This window comes from Channa argus, chromosome 23 (assembly GCF_033026475.1).
Source record: "Channa argus isolate prfri chromosome 23, Channa argus male v1.0, whole genome shotgun sequence".
In the NCBI taxonomy this organism is placed as follows: domain Eukaryota; kingdom Metazoa; phylum Chordata; class Actinopteri; order Anabantiformes; family Channidae; genus Channa; species Channa argus.
Window position 1 is genome coordinate 5,653,313 of NC_090219.1, and position 18,084 is coordinate 5,671,396.

An 18,084-nucleotide genomic window follows, 5' to 3' on the forward strand; every position below is an offset into this window, starting at 1 on the left:
AAGACAATCCCTCCTGGCTTAGCAGACAGTCTCGTTGTGTTTTAGTTAACAACAGGACTCTGCCTGGTTTAGTAGAGAAAAAGAAGAGATGGAAAAACACACAATAAGTGAGAAATAAGGCAAAGTGTAAGAGATGACACATGGATAAGTGTTTTTTGCTTAAGAAATAAACTTCTTGGGAACAAATGCAACAAGAGTAAAAATTTTTCTGTTAGCTGATATGAACATCGTGAACTTTTCACCTAGATACTTGAACTCTTTTTCATAATAAAAGCTGAATATTTGGGTATGAAATCCTCCACGTTGTGCCAGAAGGGGTCATGATTTCACACGAATTACCGCCTCATCAGTTGCTTTCGTCCATTTCTGTTCCCCGGGTTTTTCAAACGGTGCAGCCACCCACCTCTGGTCATTTCAGCCCTGAAACCTTAAGCCGTAATGTTTTGTAACCTGCCACCGCCTTACAGTCTTGCAACAAGCCAAATGAAGAGCTATTAATTGCATACAGTGAAATTTAACTGACTTGCTTAGTTTCTGCGAGTAAAAGCAGATTTGTAGAAAGCTCAAGTTCTATGAGTGATATCTGATAGTTGTTTTAAGCTTTGTCTGTGTCTGACCTTTGGAATAATTTAAAAAGGAAACATGTCAACTTTCTACTCTGTGATACATAATCTATTTAGTAGATTTCGTCATGCATCTCACTCAAGTTGTTGTTGTTGTAGGTGCCTCCTGATCTACAAAATGAGGTTTTGATGAGTCTATTGGAGACCGATCCAGATGTAGTGGACTACCTTCTGAGGAGAAAAGCATCCCAGTGAGTGACATACACACACACAAACACACACACAACAGTAGGCAATGTTGTGCTTATATTTCAGTTTCTTTCCTTTTTCATCAGCATTTTTTCCACCCCACAGGAGTCCCGACCTGTTGCAGCCAGAGGAGCCCTTCACGCTGAGCGAGCGCCGTTCCTCCAGCGACTCCAACAAAGTGTCCAGCGGTGAATTGTCCCCTTATGACAACAACTCCCCGGTCCTGAGTGAGCGGAGAGGAGAACCAGGAAGCCCAGGCAGCGAGCAGCTTTTTCGTGTTCCAGAGCAGTACACCCTGGTTGGGCAGGTGGCGGGCTGGAACCGGGAGCCCGGAGCTGAGGTTTGGGGTACCAAAGGTGGGCTGCACAATGTTTACACATTGGAATTTCACCAAAATACAAAATACTGGCTGCGTATGCAAAAGAAAGTCTGTTCATACTACATGTGTTTTTGCTTCCATCAGACACTATATCAGAGGAGCATGTTAACATTTGGGGGACGTGGCACAGCACTCTGAAACCAGCACTCAAGGACCAGGCACACACAGGTAGACAGTTTGAAATCAGTGCTACTAATTAATGTGCAGGGGAACTATGTGCCTGATATGTGGTGTTGGTGATAAAAGCCTTTGAAATCACACTTTCGTCTGCAAGTCTGTCATTGAATGTATTCACCTAATTATTGAGCATAGATGACAGAAAACCAGCAGTTCTTTGATGCAGGATTAAGCTGCACTACTTTTGTGATGATGCATCACTTTATGAGTAAAAGTGTAAATGTTGTTTGATGCCTGCTGCCAAATTGTGCAAATATTGCAATACTTAGGCCAACACAAATAATTCTGAAGGAGGTTTTAAATACATGCATGCGCCAAGCACCTCCTACTGGTAACTACAGCCTTTGTTATTGATTAAACTCTAATAGATTTCACTGATGGTTTTTAGGTTCCCATGGAAACATGTCAGAGGGAAGCTCCCGCAGCTCACAGGAAGGTCTCGACGGACCTCACGGCGATGGCAGGCAGCAGACAACGCTACACGGGGCTCAGACGCCAACCAGCATGACAGAGTGCAGACCCCACCCCCGAGTCACCAGAGTGTGCGCCAGCCCCCAGGTGGAGAAGGGGCAAACACGCCTGCAGATGAACATCAACTCCTCTGTGACATCACAGCTCAACAGTACACAGGACGTCCAGCAAGCAAGTAGACATGGAGTTAACCCTAACTTTAGTGGCGACGGTGGCGCTGCTACGCTTAACGATGCCCGCTCTCCTCCCCCGTATAACCCCCACCATCGACTGGCTTGTTCGCAAAGTTCACCACAGCTCAACCCGGCTCAGCGGCCGTATGTGCAGCTGGGGAGGCCCACTGCGGAGCAGAGTAACTCAGCCTCAACAACAGAGGCTCAAATGATTCCGCAGAGCCCAGAGTGGCAGGAATGGCAGAGGGATCGGTGGCAGATCTGGGAACTGCTGTCCTCAGACAATGCTGACACACTGCCTGAGACGCTGGTGTGATCTGGACACCGGGAACTCCGCTCTGCTGGCCAACCAATGTCTCTAAAGTTCTCTTCATCTTCATTTTCCCCCTCTTGGACTGCCTTCTATTTCCTTCATGGATCTCCTCTTATACACGAACCCTCTGAGTTTCCCCTGCATCTTAGCGCCTTGGTGTTGTTGTTTACGTGTGCAGCTGCTGCCTTATACATCCAAGAGCCACTAGTATTTCTTGTTTTGTAAGGATGTTGGAAACTTGCGTTTATTCCTATCCAACATGCTTTGTCTCAAAAAAAAAAAAAAAACTCCAGAAATACCTCAAAAACAACTCAAAAGAAAACCCATGACCACATTTCTATTCCGAGTGAGCTCAGTCTTCATATCTCACTTAAAAATGATTGGAAAGCAACAAATTTTTTTTAGTTTAATATATTTTAATCTCATTTTTACCTTTTATAAAAACTATTCACCATTAGACACTAAGATGTAAACATTAGTAATTGCTGCTAAAGGTGGACTGTGTGTGTGTGTGTGTGTGTGTACTGTTAATGTAGTTCAGCCACAAGATCAAATGTTTAATTACTTTTTAACGTCAGATTATATTTGGCTGTATATAGAAACATACTTATACAGTATATACAGTATGTAAATTAATATGTGAAGTGTATAATTTGTCTACCTAAAAGTAAGTCAGCTCTTTACCAGGCAGTCCAGATGTTGGTGTTTTCTTTCTTTAATACTGAATGTAAAATGCTTCACTGTGGCAAAAAGCTTAATACCTAATGATAAAGCCCTTAGCTGGAAGTTTGCTTACTGTGTATGTGCTCACGCCACCTGCTGCACTGCAGGAACAATGTGCCAAAGTCTCTCTTGTGTTTTTTTTTTTTTAAACTTCATGATATTTATCGTACATTTGTGTTCATTTCATTCAGATGTGGTTGACACTGGCAGGTATTTCAGCATAGATGAATTCATTCAGCAATGTGCAGGATCATATTTACAGCTATGTATTAAGTGTCTAAATCATGATGCTCCAGCAAACGTTACGATGACGCCTTTGTAGATTTGTTTTTAAATGTCAGTGTGTGTCAGTGTGTGCTCATGGTATGGGCAAAAAAACATGTGACTGATCCATGTTATTATACCTCTCATGCTAGACTGAATACTCCCACTGGGTGCAGACATATTACTTGTCTAAGAGGTTGGATGCATCTTATCTTAGTTATTGATGCGCTGAAAAAGTTGGTTTTCACACCCTTTTTTTATATGAATATATTTAAAAATAAAGTGTCCAAGCTCCTCCTCAAACATCACGTTCAAGTGGGTATTTGCTGGCAAATAATTCACATTTTCTCAACTTCTGGTGTAATATTTTCTCATATGAGACTTTAGCATTGCATTTGGAAACACACTTTATTAAATTTGACATCCTCCTGCAGAATATTGTTTATTATTTTCTGGCCACTTCTAAGTTCCTTAAAGTGGGACAGTGGATCATCCTAAGAGTTGTGGCTCCATCTATTGACAAAGCATGTGTGTTAGCGCACTGCTGTTGCTGTAGCTGCTGCTTCCCCACGCTTCACCGTTACCATAGGAACCATCTGTCCTCCAATTTTGAAGCCGATTTTGTCATTATATGCACCTTTTGTGAAAATGTATAAATCTCTGTGAGGAGATACACATGCCATTGGTCTTGCTCTTAAAAGTGTGAATTATTTTGTACTTTTTTCTGTTGAGTGTTGTAATATAAAAATATAATATGACAATTTTTACTCAATAAGGAAAAGAAAAAAAATTAAATGGTCTATCTGTCTCTGAACCAAGACAACATCAGTATGAAAGAGGAACTCAGTGCTACATGTTTTTGTATTTGTTGTTAATTCGGTGGGGTTTCCTGGGTCCAAGTTGTAATGAAATGCCAAGGTAATTGCTTTTGTACCGTGTGTCATTATCAATATGCTGCAATGGAATTAAATATGATAAGGTTTACACCTGCTGTTGGAGTCAGTGATTTGGACAAAGGCAGTGTTTCAGCACACATAGAAAGAGTTTGTCACAAGAAAATCCTGAGCCATTATTCGTACATTACACAGTACAGAACATTACTGGGCATTATGTCATAGCACTGTGTGCTATATACGATTGAAAAAAATATTATACAGACACAAGCTCGGTAGAAATTGGGGAGGGTTGTGTCAGGAAGGGCGTAAAAAAAACTGTGCCAAATCAACATGCGGACAATGGTCCGCTGTAGCGACCCTGAACTCACGGGATAAGCCGAAAGGATAAAAAATAAATAAATAAATAAAAAATAGTGGAAGTTATTAAAAGCGTTCTCACTTTTTTTTTATGTACAACCTAGAGCAATAGCTGAGCCTGCCCAAAGCCCTCCCCCAAATCACAGACGTCCTGGCCCACGGTTCTTCACTGCATAAGTGTCTTAATTAAACTACGGCCCAGTCTATATCTTTTCCATCATCCATCACAGTTCCTATTTACATTTTTGATACGTTGTCTTCATATCAGATTTGAGTGTGTGATCCTTGCTCGTGACATTGCATTACATCATAGTGGGCCGGCAAAAACTCTACTGGACATTATGCTTCATTTTGGAGTTTTGTGGAGTCCAAAACTTGATGCAATCAGTATAGATAACTAACGCGTAGGATCGTTATCCATCCATTCATCATCTGTACCATGTTAGGAGTTTCAGGCTAAATCACGATTCTACATTGAAAAAAAGCACTGACAGTAAAATCACTATGTGGTTTGCACATAAGAGCAGTTTGAGTTTATGGAATCTTATTTCCCAATTCCCTACTCTTTAGACATTCTCGTTATACTTTCTAACACCATTGCTTTTCCAGTTTAAAAGGTCCCATTTAGTTAAGCAATTTTAGTCTTGCATGTGCTCCTGAATGCTTAAGACGCTAAAACCTGGGACTTTTTTTGCTTATGTGGTGTGTGCAGTTTACTCAAGGTAAATTTCCACTCAAGGATTCACAAGCTCTCTCTCTCTTCCTTCCTTACTCACATAGAGTGCAGTCTCTAATCAGTTTTTGTGTTCATAAAAGATAAATGAAACATTACTTTTCACAAAGTTTTTCATTATGCACCAAAGAGGTATTTTTTCATTTTGAAAAATTAATGACATTTTTGCAGCTGAATTCAATTTTTCCATTTTAAACACACATTCCCCACCATTTCAAGATGAAGAGGTGGCACAAAATGTTGCTTCTGCATGGGTTCAAGGGAAGATCAAAGCGCCATATACTTTAGGCACTGCTGATTGTTAGGAGATAGGAGGCTGCAGTCCAAAACCACCCAGCAGAACAGTGACTGAAGCAACATGAGCCACAACGTCTGAGAGAAGAAGAAAAAGAAAAAGTAAGTCAACCGACTGGAAATGTCAAAGTGAGGCATAAGAAAGCAGTTTTAAAGTCTCCCCTTCAGACACTCAATGGAGTGGGCCACAGTGGTCGGCCTATAGTACATAAAGCCCTTATTACATTGGAAAAATACAAGTCTGCGAGTGAAGTGGTGCAAAGAATAATAGCAGTGATCTGGTGAGCAATGGAAAAAAGGTGAAATGAGTCAGAAAAATTTATATGCAGGGACGAGGCCAAAGCAATTCCACAATTCTTTGGAGGTGAAGATGATTACAAACAACTGATAAACTATTATCTTCTTATCTTTTGGCCTGACGATCAGCGAGAATGAAATGAACCACAAAGTGTTTTGATGAGCATGACGCTTATGCTAAATCAGCAGTAGATGTGCCGAAGCCTGCTTTTTGCAGGACTGTATTAATAAAATAACCAACAACCAACAAATAATGGAGCTTCTTGTGGAAAGAATTATACAATGTTTCTGCAGGGAAACACTAGAATCTGGAAGCCGTGGCCTGCTGCGTGCCCAGTACACTATCAACTGCATTAATATTTGTGTTTTCTTGATTATTTGGCAGCTCGTTCATGCATGAGCAACATATAGTGGGTGTAATGACCCAGTTGTGCCACTAGATGTCTGTCAAGAGCCTTAAACGTCGTATCTCTCACAGCCAGTTGAGCAAATACTTCTCCTTTTTTAATTGTGCATCTTCCAAACCAATTAACAAAATGAGTTTGTGAAGGTGATGAATTGAAGCTGAAAAAGATTTAAAAAGCACAGAAATAAATGTGAGATTAGCTGTTTAATGCCTTTGGGATGGAGAGAGAAAGGGAAAAGGGAATGGTGGTGGGAGTGGCGGAGGTGGGAAAGTAAAATAAGAAAAGGAAAAAAGGAGATATTAAAAAGATTTCATGGCTTTTGGTTTCAATTCTCCTCAGCCCTGCCTGATAGCATATTAAATCACCTTACACACCCTCAGAGAAGTGGAATTAACTGCTAGCAGACCATTAGACATATTGGAAAAGGTAATGAATGAACATTTGGGCGTCTAAATGTGTGTGTGTGTGTGTGTGTGTGTGTGTGTGTGTGTGTGTGTGTGTGTGTGTGTGTGTGTGTGTGTGTGTGTGTTTGTGTGTGTGAAAGAGAGAGAGAGGGGGGGCAGGGGGGGACTAAGAGTGTGTGTGACTGACAGATGGGAGAGAGCTAATAATTGAAATAGAGACAATGTGCAGTACGAACACTTGCTCTCTCTCATTGCAATGTAGTTGGAATCTGAATGAAGTCAATTTAACCATTCTGCTAGCAGCCAATCCAGAGTTGGCAAAGTCTGGGAACTTTGGGACACAATCAGAAGGTTTTGTTGCACCACAGAAGATCAGAGACACACTCCATCCATAAGAACAACCTAGAGACCTCTCTGTTAGATGCATTTTTCGTTTTTTTTATTTTTATTTTTATTAGCTACCACTTTCCACTTAGCTCTCCTCCTGTCAATCCGAGGAAACGCACTCTCATCCCGGTGCCCATCCTTCACACCAATTAAAGCGTTTGCTGTGCACTGTGTGTCAGTGGTGTCTGAAACGATCATGTGGTGTTCTGCTCAAGGAGGTTTTGATTAATTGTAATCAGTGAAGGCAGAGTTTGTTTCACATACTGTTCTCCGAGTGCGCCTTCTCTGTTTTCTTTTGTCCCCCACTCTTGTCGGCGTCTGGAAGGGTTCCTGATTTTAAATAGAATTTCGTGGACCATGACAACAAAACAAAGCTGCTTTATTTCAATGGATAATGACTTGGCCTGGAGTAACACTATCCAGTTGGCCAAGCTAAGAGACAATTTGCCAGAAAAGTACACATGCACAAATAGGTATGCACAAACTCATCCGCACAGAGACACTTGCAAATGCCAGTGTTGAGATTTCGGCCCCAGTCTTGGAGGAAGTTAAGAATTCATGCGTAGCAGTAAACAAAATGTGGATTTGAGTTTGTTTTATCACATTTCTGAGAGACCTTGGAGGTGTAGTACATGTTTTATGAGCAACACAATTTGGGTTAACGTATGCACAATAGTTTTGCTTTTGCCTGTACATGCAGAAACACATGGTCTCACACACAAACACACACACACGCACACGCACACGCTCACATCCTGAAAAGAATTCCTACCCACAAGGTCCTCATTAGCAGGCACAGTCAGTACGCTCTCATCACGTGTTGCTTCTTGCGGTCCAAAAAACTGGCCTGAAGATAGAAAAGTTAGGAAAATTGAATGAGGTTTCCGAGCGAAACTAACCAATCTGTTGAATAAATCACATCATGCCTGAGAAAATTAAAACAAACAGCATCAAGAGGGAGCATCATATCATTCTACCGTTGTGCGATTGTTAGCCATCCCCGTGACTTCACTGTCCTGTCAATTGAAAAGAAAGTTCAAAATAAAAAGAATCAAAATATATAATTGTGGTAAATATGCAGCTGATTTGTTCTGATTATACCACTAAATGGTCCTTTTCTGTGGCCACATGCATAGTTATGGTTCTGTGGGTCACCTACCATCTACTGACACGGCTATTACGAGAGGGACGTTTAAAAATGGGTAACATCTAGAGGTGAGAGTGCCACAGCTGGTGTTAGAGTCGTTGTTGGGAGGAGGCCGTGTTGGATGGATGGGTTGGAGAGAAAACTCAGAGACACCAGTTCATTTCCCATTTGCTATTACTACTCACTCAATGTTTCTACTTTAGCCATTGTTGTGTACTTTAACCCAAATCTCATTTTTTTCCCTCTAACCTTAACAATCTTGTTTTTCTGGCTAAATCTAACCATAACTATGTTTTTGTGTCCAATTTAAACCTTGTGTTTCATTCCATTTATTGTTGTTCACAGGTTTGAGGAGGTCCATGGTATAATCCTGTGGCTTCTTTGCTTTTTCAGTCCCATTAGTTCTGTTTTTTTTTCTGTATTTTCTTTTCTGCGGTTTTATATGTGCAAACTTAACTAAATTACGTTAAAGATATGAGAATGCTCCCAAATGTTCAGAGGTGGTAAAAGTACACGAACAAAACTCAAGTAAAATAGCAAACAAATAAATAAATAATTTAACTAGTCAAATACAACTTCAAAAGTTTTACTCAAGTAGGATTAAGTACATTTCTTAAAATTTGACAACATTAAATAATAACAAAGATAAAAAGTATAATTTTTTTAATAATAATAATATATATTTATGTGCTGACAGGTGGATTAATAAATACATTGTGCTTTGATTACTTACCACCACTGCACATGTTCTCAGAAGGATTTTCTGAAATGTTCTTAATGACCAAAAACAAAAGTACTTTTATTTCCTATATGCTGAACGTAGCCTTCACTGGTTGCTAATACTCTTCCTCATAATTTCACCTCAATAAAAGGCTAACTGCTTTAATTTCAGCTGTGAATTCGATGTAGCTTTTGAGAACTAACAAGTACCACTCCAGGTTGGAGTATGTGTGATTGACACTGATTGCGAAGCTCTGTGGCAAATTCAAGCTAATTCGTTTTTGGTTTGGAGGTTTCCCTGGGATTTGTTCAAAAGGAAAATGCAGAATGTTGAAAATCCTGGAGAATCCACTTAAACCATTTCTATTCCCGTAATTGCACAAATGTCACCACTTGCCCTTGGTTTGCAGCCAGTCATCTGCTGTAGTTTTTGACATGTTCTGCTAACTTACACTGTATGAACAAAAGGCAACATGAATATGAATGAGACCTAATAGAGCATAATAGAGAAACGGAAAATACTGCTGTAAATTGACAAAAATCCAAAACCCCAAAAAGATTAAAATCTTTGAATTTCTTTCCAAAGCATGGACGAAGATGACAGGGATGATGGAAATGTTACAGCAAACCGAGAAATGGTAGGAAACAAAAACCGATTATTGAAAAATTGAGAGTGTGAATCCCTCAGCCACGTGACAGGAGGGCACTGTCCAAGCAACCATGACATGTACTGATCTGCCGACGGGAGCAGAGATGCACAGACATGCTCTAAACATGTTCTGTCACTCACACTCACACACAACCCTTCTCAGAAGCTACTTGTAGAAATTAATGAGCCAATCCACTGACAGCGTGGCCCAGTTCTGTTACAGAACCCTGGCAGATAAATTGCCACAGTCAATTTGTTATTTCCATTCAACGGGATTTCTAACAAGGTCAAACTTCATTGTTTTCTGAGCTGGAAACTGTAGTCTCATTTTGTAAAGAACGTGACCTACACACACACACACACACACACACACACACACACACACACACACACACACACACAACAGCTTGACATTGCAACAAAGATAAGTTGAAAAAATTAATTGGACCAATCACTTATGCAGTGATCAGGTAAATATTAATACAATTATTAAATGAATGCATACCTTTCTCCCTCTCGCTTACGATCACAACAATTAATTCAACCAATCCCCTGTGAATTCTACGTGAACTGCGGGAATTGAAAACATCTTAAAACATTCCAAGATGCATCAAAATTACTTTTTAACTTTTTAAAAATCAGGCATGTTAGGCTGCAACAATCAGAAGAACGGATTGATATCTTGAACACCAATACCACGTACACAGCCTGCAGTCAAGAGGAACGTGATGCCTAGTGCTTCTTTCTAAAATGCTTGCTTATCACATACTAGGAGAGTAGGAAATTATTTGACTCCTGACTCTGAAATTTAATTTTTGACCTTGTTAAATAGCAATGAGCTCTAAATACTTCTACTTACTTAAGATCATACTATGATCTTCGTCACACATTGGATTTGAATGTATTTGATTAGTTGGTGCTTATTGAGTATTAAGCCCAATGTATGTACATGTTATTGGTGTGGCGTCTTTTTTATTCTGTGCACTGCTAACCAGCTAAATGTGTCATTGTGTTGGTGGTTCTTAGGTTTAGGCACAAAAACAACAGGATTAGGTTCAGCAAAAGACTGTGGGGTGGATTAAAATACAGAAACAATTTTAAATCAAATAAAAACACTGAGTAACAAAATCAAATGTGATTTCAACTTAATCTTGTCACTGTACCATCCACCTAAAAGTCACTTTGTTTCTACTTTGAGTTTTCAGTTTTTATTTGTACAGTATTTGTCCTCTTTTGGATAGTTTCAGCTCCTACTTTCACCTTGCATAGTGAACAATGGCCTTTAAGCAGACAGTAGATGTTTATAAAAACATTTAAAAACATATACTGCCAGATGTGACGTCCTCGAGGAATCTAAGTCCATATCCTATAAATCTGTGTCAGTACACTCGTCAGTACATAACAGTATGTGGAATATACTGTATGTGGGAAAAAGAAATAAAGATTTTGTTCAGCCATTCATAAATTTACTTGGATAAATGATAGTAATTAAATAAAACATTTGAATTATAAATTGCAGATGAGTTCACTTTAGAGTCTGTTAAATTAGTAAGCCAAGTTAGCGCAATGCCGAGTGGTGTGAATGAAGGAGAGTGTCATCGTTTAAAAAGCCTCACAATTTAAAAGGTTCTAGTTTGGGTTCATTTGGAAGAAATAAGTTTTGCACTTTAGGACTGAGCTTAGATTTCAGTTAAGTTACTCTGAGCCACTTGTGCACTGTCACAAATTTCCAAAAGCACTTTTGCTGCTGTTTTAAATGCTTACAGTGTCACTGAGATTCATGCATTTGATTCCATCTGTTCCTACATTGTTTTTTTTCTTTTGGTCTGCTGTGAATTATTTTCATTTTATTTTACTTTTCTCTCTGCAGATTTCTTGAGTACACATTCTCCAAAAGGACCCATTGAAAATCTCTGTGGACTTAACATCAAACTGCACTTTTTCCCAGCTGGTTTCTGTAGAATGCTCCTCAGGGCAATGCTGTGTGCAGAGCTGTGATAGTGAGGAGGTGCTGTCTGTAGTTGGTCTCTGGCACATCATCATAGCTGACCGTTTATTTGGACGACTGGCTTCTATTCATGCTGCGTCCTGCCATGCAGAGCTCCACTGAGGTCACGTCACCCCTCTTTCACCCGGTGACTTTTAAAACTAGACTCAGCCATAAAGAAAGTAAGTGAAAGGAAGTGTTGCCATGTTGGTTTAGTGTTATCACTGCTTTACGTGGTTTGCATTTGGTAGTTGACAGTTCGAGTTTTCCGGAAATATTGTGCTAAAAAGAATTTAAGGGGTAGTCAGATGGTTTAGTACTGCATCACCAAAAAGGAGGGTTTTAAAAATGCTCCAAAAACATTGGAACCTACATTTCCATAAACCCCGATCAAAAGCATAATTTATTAGATCCCCTTGTCTTCCTAAACAACCATTTTTTAAAAAATCTCAACATCCTCTAAAATGGCTTTTGGTTGAAAAATGACATCATGGTGTATTAATAAATTTCTTACATTTTCCACTGGGAGAAAAAACTAATGCAGCAAAGGCCAAAACGACCTGATGCTGTACTTCACTTCCCATAATGCATTTCTGCATTACTGTTGTATACTGAGTTTAATACCTCTGTAGTGCCCTCCTTATTGTTTACGTAATGATTATAGTATCTAACATGTATTAATGTTTACAAGTGTATAATGTTGAATATAGACACATATACACCCATTTCACGTTTATTTCACGTTCACGTTTATAGGTTAGGTGGGTGGGAAAAACAAAAAAAGAACGAAGCGGGAGTAAGGGGAACGACGGGAAGTAGAGGAGCTGAAAATGAAGCTGGACCAACCAGTAATAACCCAACTACAATATTGATGTGTGGTAAAGTGTTACACCAGTATTTATGCATATTTATTTTACCCCAGTGAGAGAAAGTATGGGTGCCATAGGAGCTGTATTCTCTCAGTGGATTCACTTATTAGACCCCAAGGCCTTCACCAAGTTGCGGAGTAGTTAGCTTAGCATCGCCTCGTTAGCAGGATGAGGAGAGATGGAGCACATGAGGGAGAGATGTGAGTGAATTTCAACAAGTCACAATTCTGCAAAGAAATTGTGAGTATTCAAAATGTTATTTTAGATATCATTAACGGTAATTCTTTCTAGTTACAATGTGCGTATAGATATCTCAAATTAGGATCTTGACTGGTCAAATTGTTTGAAATATATAAAATGCCATTTGAGATATTGAAAATGTAATTATGAATAGTCACTCTTCCCATTTTATGTTAAAATGGTATCGATAAATACCTTCGCAAGATATCTGTAACGTGTTTGTAGATATATCAAAGGGAATTTTGACTAGGCAGTACGTACATTTAAGACATCTTCAATGAAGTTTTAAATACTGAAAACTCTAATTAAGGATATGTATAATTGAATTTTGCCTAGTAATATTAGCTTGAGACATCCAAAAACATGACCTGTGTCTCTACCGTGCTGCTTAGACACAGTGGGACAGAAAAAAAAATCCAAAAAAACAGTGAATGGAAATACTGTGGCAGGTAGATACTAGGACTCAGGTGAGGCTGGTGGCAATAGAGGAGCAGCGGCCAATGAGAGAAACAGCAAACTGATTAAGAGAGAAATGTGAAGCAGGTGTGAGAAGCTGGCTGCTGCTCAATCTGCTTATGGTTTTAGTAAGTTACATTTTATATTTGTGTGTTTTGTATTTGGATTTATGTAGTGGAGGCAGGTGCTTAAATGCCCTGAGGTACTGTTTAATAACTGAAGTGGGTCTGCCATAACTTTTATAGGTTAATGAGTGGAGCAGCTTTATGTTTATATAAAAATATAAAATGTATCTTCATTTCCTTACACATTCTGTAACAGTGCTTTGCTTGTTTGCAGGCGTAGCACTGACTGCTGTTTATTTTAGTATTGTTGTACATTGTGGTTTTAATTCATGTTGTTTTTGGATTTGGTTGAGTTTTAACTTTTTATTTTATTTTTTTGGTTTCTAGTACTGCGGCGGGGTGGGGCCTCCACCTATGGGTATGGCTGTCATATTGGGAGTTCACTCACCATTATACTGCATGCTTTGTGTTTGTATGGTTTGTTGTCTTTTTATTTAATATGGTTTTGGTTTGTTGCGTGGTTACATCACATTTAGGATACTCCCAGTCCCCTGCCAGTGGGTGGTTGGTCTCCCGGCTGTAGTATGACTATTTGCCTTTACTCTTTTCCTTTTAATTTTAGGATTTTAATATTGTTTTGTTTTTATTAAATGGCTGTTATGGCAGTTAACCCACACTGACTGTTGTGGCCTCTTTATTGAAGTCCCTGTGCTTGGTTTGTGTATTTAATCTTGATTGTGTATCTCAGGATGCTCATGGTCACAAGCTCCAACGTGCCTGCTGACATTGGTATCATAGACTGGTTTATAAATCCAGTGTATTTAAACTTGTTTTTTTTTTTCCCTCTCCTTTAAGTTGAAGGGGAAATTTAGTGGTGGGTAAATATTTTTTGCTACTACATCTACCTAGATGTTTTTTGTGTGTACCTCACTTGTAAGTCACTTTGATAAAAACGTGTGTTCTCTGTTGCCACCACAGGTTATAACTCAGGTAGATAAGGAGCCACAGGTGATGTCGATGTAATGCATGGTGATTTACTGGAAACATCAACACTTTAAAGTCACTTTGAATGCTGTGATTGACACCCTCTGCATTCATTCACTTATAATGAATGTGCAATCAGCTCCATATCTAATTCAGGGTCTATTAAGTAGCCTGCCTCAGTAATGGCCTGGAGCAGAGATAATACAATGATTAAGGATTATCTCCTGTGTTAGCACCCTTTGCACATGCACATTATTTAAAGTCTGTCCCTAAATGCCCACTACGAAAAGACATGAGAGTAAAGCCATGAAGCATTAAATGTTGATTGAAAAGTTGATTAAAAACTGGCTGCCAGTTTTGTAATAAACAAGTTGCACCTTCTCGAGACTTGAAGGCGATGTGAGTACTTCAGTGTGTATCTGTTTCTCATGTTAGGTGGATGTTTTAATGCTCTATTGATAGAATTGGATTTAGCCATTGCCAAATGAAATTTTTTCATGCACACCACAGGAGATTCCTTCGCCATCAAAATCCCTTTTGAGTATAAAAAGTTTCCAATAAGATGGTGTTTGCTCTACTGATTGGCATTCAGTCAAACTGAAAAGTTTCTCTCATGGCTCAAATGTGGCTCCCCATTTAAATTTTGCAATGTGTTATTGACCTTGGTTTTTTATTATCAGGGCTGGTACAAGGTGACTTAAAATACCGCAGAGATTCAAGGATAAAGAGGTAGATTTTTGAAAGGTTTTCTTATCTGAAGTTTAGTTGGAAAGTTGAATCCCCTGTGTCCTCCATGACTGAGTCAGAGAGCAAGTGAAGGAGTGAACGATGAATAATGCAGGTCAGGATCCTATTGTTTGGTGAGGGCCTTCTGGAGCCCAGGGCACAGCGTAGAAGACTTTGTGAAATATTGATTCACCACTTAAAAGTTGTTGTTTGGATGCTGCCTGACTTTTGGGAGGTGAATGAAGATTCTTCTTTGTCTATTCCTTTTTCCTTTTTGCAAGAACCTGAGATTACCGCGAAACAATAAAAGACACACTTCAGGTCAGGGGAGTGAGCCTCAGATCTGATCAGGTCAGGTTGATCAACACTTCGAGACAAGGCATAAATCACATTTGCCTTAGAAATCACACATATTTAGTGTAGTAGATGAATCACAATTCATGGTTTATATTCAGCTGCTGTCAGAATGTTCACCATTCTAACTTGGGCAAAGGAAAAGTTTATTAATTTGTCACAAGTGTGTTTTGTTCCCATATGGACACTGCTGTAACATTGGTCCTGTTAATACAGGCCTTTACAGAAATCAACATTCCTGCAGTGAAAAAACATATTTCTCTGAAGTGAATGAAAGGTTTCTACTTTAGAACATTTTTGCACAAAAAAAGGACTGTGGATGTAGACTCTCGTCACTTCTATTGAACAAGCTTTAAGAAGCCTTGCACTTACAGGAGGGATGATTACAGCAAACATAGCAACCTGACTTTTCTTTTATTTTGAAAAACTGTGAACCTGTGTTTTAAATTGATCACATTATTTATGTGATCAGTAAACTATGTGATAAGTAAACTATTGCTTTTTTGTTTATTTTTTCCATTGAGATGTTTTATAGTGATATTAGTATGAATTCTAATGCATACTGTATTATTATAGGCCTTCGTGTTGAAATATTATATTTGTTTTTAGCTACAAACTTAAATGTTCCAGCAACCCCTGAGTTATCTGCCCTCTCGGCTTGAATTTCTTTCAGTATTTGCCTTGCGAGAACACATTTGTGTGACAAAACAGAACTGGCCCCTCTGGGTGAGCTAACAAGTGAGCAGTTCCCACGCGTTAGAACAATTGTCAAGTGGCACAAATCTCTCCAGGAGGAGCAGGGCAAAGCGAAAGGAAGGGTGGCATGGGAATGACAGCTGACAGAGCAGGAGATGAGGGGAAGGGAGAGGAAGTGTGTGAGGAGGAGAGGAAGTGAGAGGTCGGGGGTTAAAATCGGGAGGGATGATAGAAGAAGAGGTGAAAAGAAGTGAATGGACGGCGAAGCTGTAATTACAGGATATGAGTAACTGGCTGTCATGTCTGCTCCCCTCTGCTCTGCTGCATGTCCTCATTGCTCTATCAGAGTCAATGAGCTTCATCTTTCTATACACCTGTTCAAAAACAGTAGTTTCAGAATGCTAACAAGCACAGAAACACACTGATAACATGATCTAGGTAGCCATCAAACACACACACGGCTTGTGCTTAACCGTACGCCACTCTTTCAGCTGCTCTCTCTATCCTCCTCCTCTACGTCTACGTCTGCCAATTCCTCCCGCCGTCTGTGCCCAGCGTATCAGATACATCCACAAAGCGCCACAAAACCTTTTACATTCCAGCACATGACTTGCTGAATTCACTGCTGCTTTCCAGGGGGAAGTGTCTGTTTTTGGTTTCCTTCAGTAAGTGGAAACTTACTGACATTTTCATTGTCCCACAGCCCGGCCCCGACTTGTGTTTCTGAAGCCTGAGGAAATCACACAAAAATGTGAATGCCTGCAGTAAAAATGCGCTTATGTGAGAATGTATTGAATGGATTTCTGCATATGGCCCGGTGTAATCATGGTTCCATTTTTTTATAACAGGAAATGAGTGTGACAGAGCAGGTGAGCTAAGCCCATGCCAATCACAGTGGGCATATTAATTTTTAATTGCCAAGCTGTGTGTCATCTGTTCCCTACTTTTTCCATCTTCTTTTCTTCATATTTTCCAGCTTCTACTTTTCATATTTTTTTCTTCTTTCCACATTTTCACTGGAACCACGAACAGGATTTCTCATGAATTAGTGAACCGTAAGAAATAGAAGCCACAGGCACTTGTGATCTACTTTGAGCTTTGTGGTTATGGCACATCTAACTAACATGGATTTTGCTCCTCTGGGATATGATCTCTTATATGATCCTTTGTTATTTTATTTTTAGCTACAGCTCAATAGTAGTGTGGCTATAGAGACGGCAGAGTAAGTCTGTCTGTGGGTCTAACACATTGGTGAGCTTCATACTTTGCAACTAGTGCCACCAGCAGGTCAGAACGGAGGGATTACTCTATAGGGTCCCAATCCAGTGCAGCACACACAGCATTATGCAACCAGATGTTATAAAGCCAGAGTTTGAACCTGTCCCAATTCCAACAATTAATAATGGTTAACAACTCCATCTCCACAGTCTGTATTTAACATAATCAAAACCAAAACCAAAACAGTTTGGACATTAAAACTTTCGTCATTAAATTTAGTTTACTGTGTTGTAAATTTATTCAGTTCCTTTTTTCTTTCTGGCAAACAGTTTTGTATCGTTTAGTTTAGTAGCCCTGTAGTCACACGCATGGGAACATGTGGTCATGCCTGTGTTAAAAGCACTATTATAACCTTGCAACACTGCACATTTGCAACCACTTCTAGGATTTCTCAGCATTGTTCATGAAAACAAGCTATCAACACAAAACGTTTTTGGTTTATATTTCTTCTAAAAATAAACCAGTTTCCCTGTAAATGCTCTTCTTGTGAACAAAGAGATAATACACGGCTTGTGTTCTGCTGTTGGCTTACAGAGAAAGAACAAGGATGATAGATGATAAGAGCCTTTGGCAGTGGGTTTACAAGGACGAGGTGAGTTAATGTGAATCACAAACTCTTCAGTTAGAGAAGTGCAACCGAAGTCAAGTTGCTTTTCCATCTATATAATAAAACTTTGTTTTAAGCATAAATTAACCCAGAGATTTTCAGGTAGAAAACTAATTCGGCTGATTTTCTAGGCAAACGTGCACACCAGCATACCCTTTATATGGAGAACTCTCTGTGTATCAATGAGCAGAGGAGGAACAGAGAATTCCAGCAAGTTAA

At 39.4% G+C, this 18,084-nt stretch overlaps 1 protein-coding gene across 4 annotated transcripts in view; it reads left to right on the plus strand.

The window, feature by feature from the left end:
* Nucleotides 1–4,296, plus strand: part of LOC137108615 (rho GTPase-activating protein 6) — a 61,332-nt gene extending 57,036 nt beyond the window's left edge. For all 4 annotated transcript variants that reach the window (XM_067493415.1, XM_067493416.1, XM_067493418.1 and 1 more), the window contains 4 exons: nt 723–814; nt 918–1,168; nt 1,276–1,359; nt 1,757–4,296. In XM_067493415.1, coding sequence (XP_067349516.1) covers nt 723–814; nt 918–1,168; nt 1,276–1,359; nt 1,757–2,328 — 999 coding nt within the window. In that variant the 3' untranslated portion in view covers nt 2,329–4,296. The remainder of the gene's footprint in view (nt 1–722; nt 815–917; nt 1,169–1,275; nt 1,360–1,756) is intronic.
* Nucleotides 4,297–18,084: the final 13,788 nt, after the last annotated feature.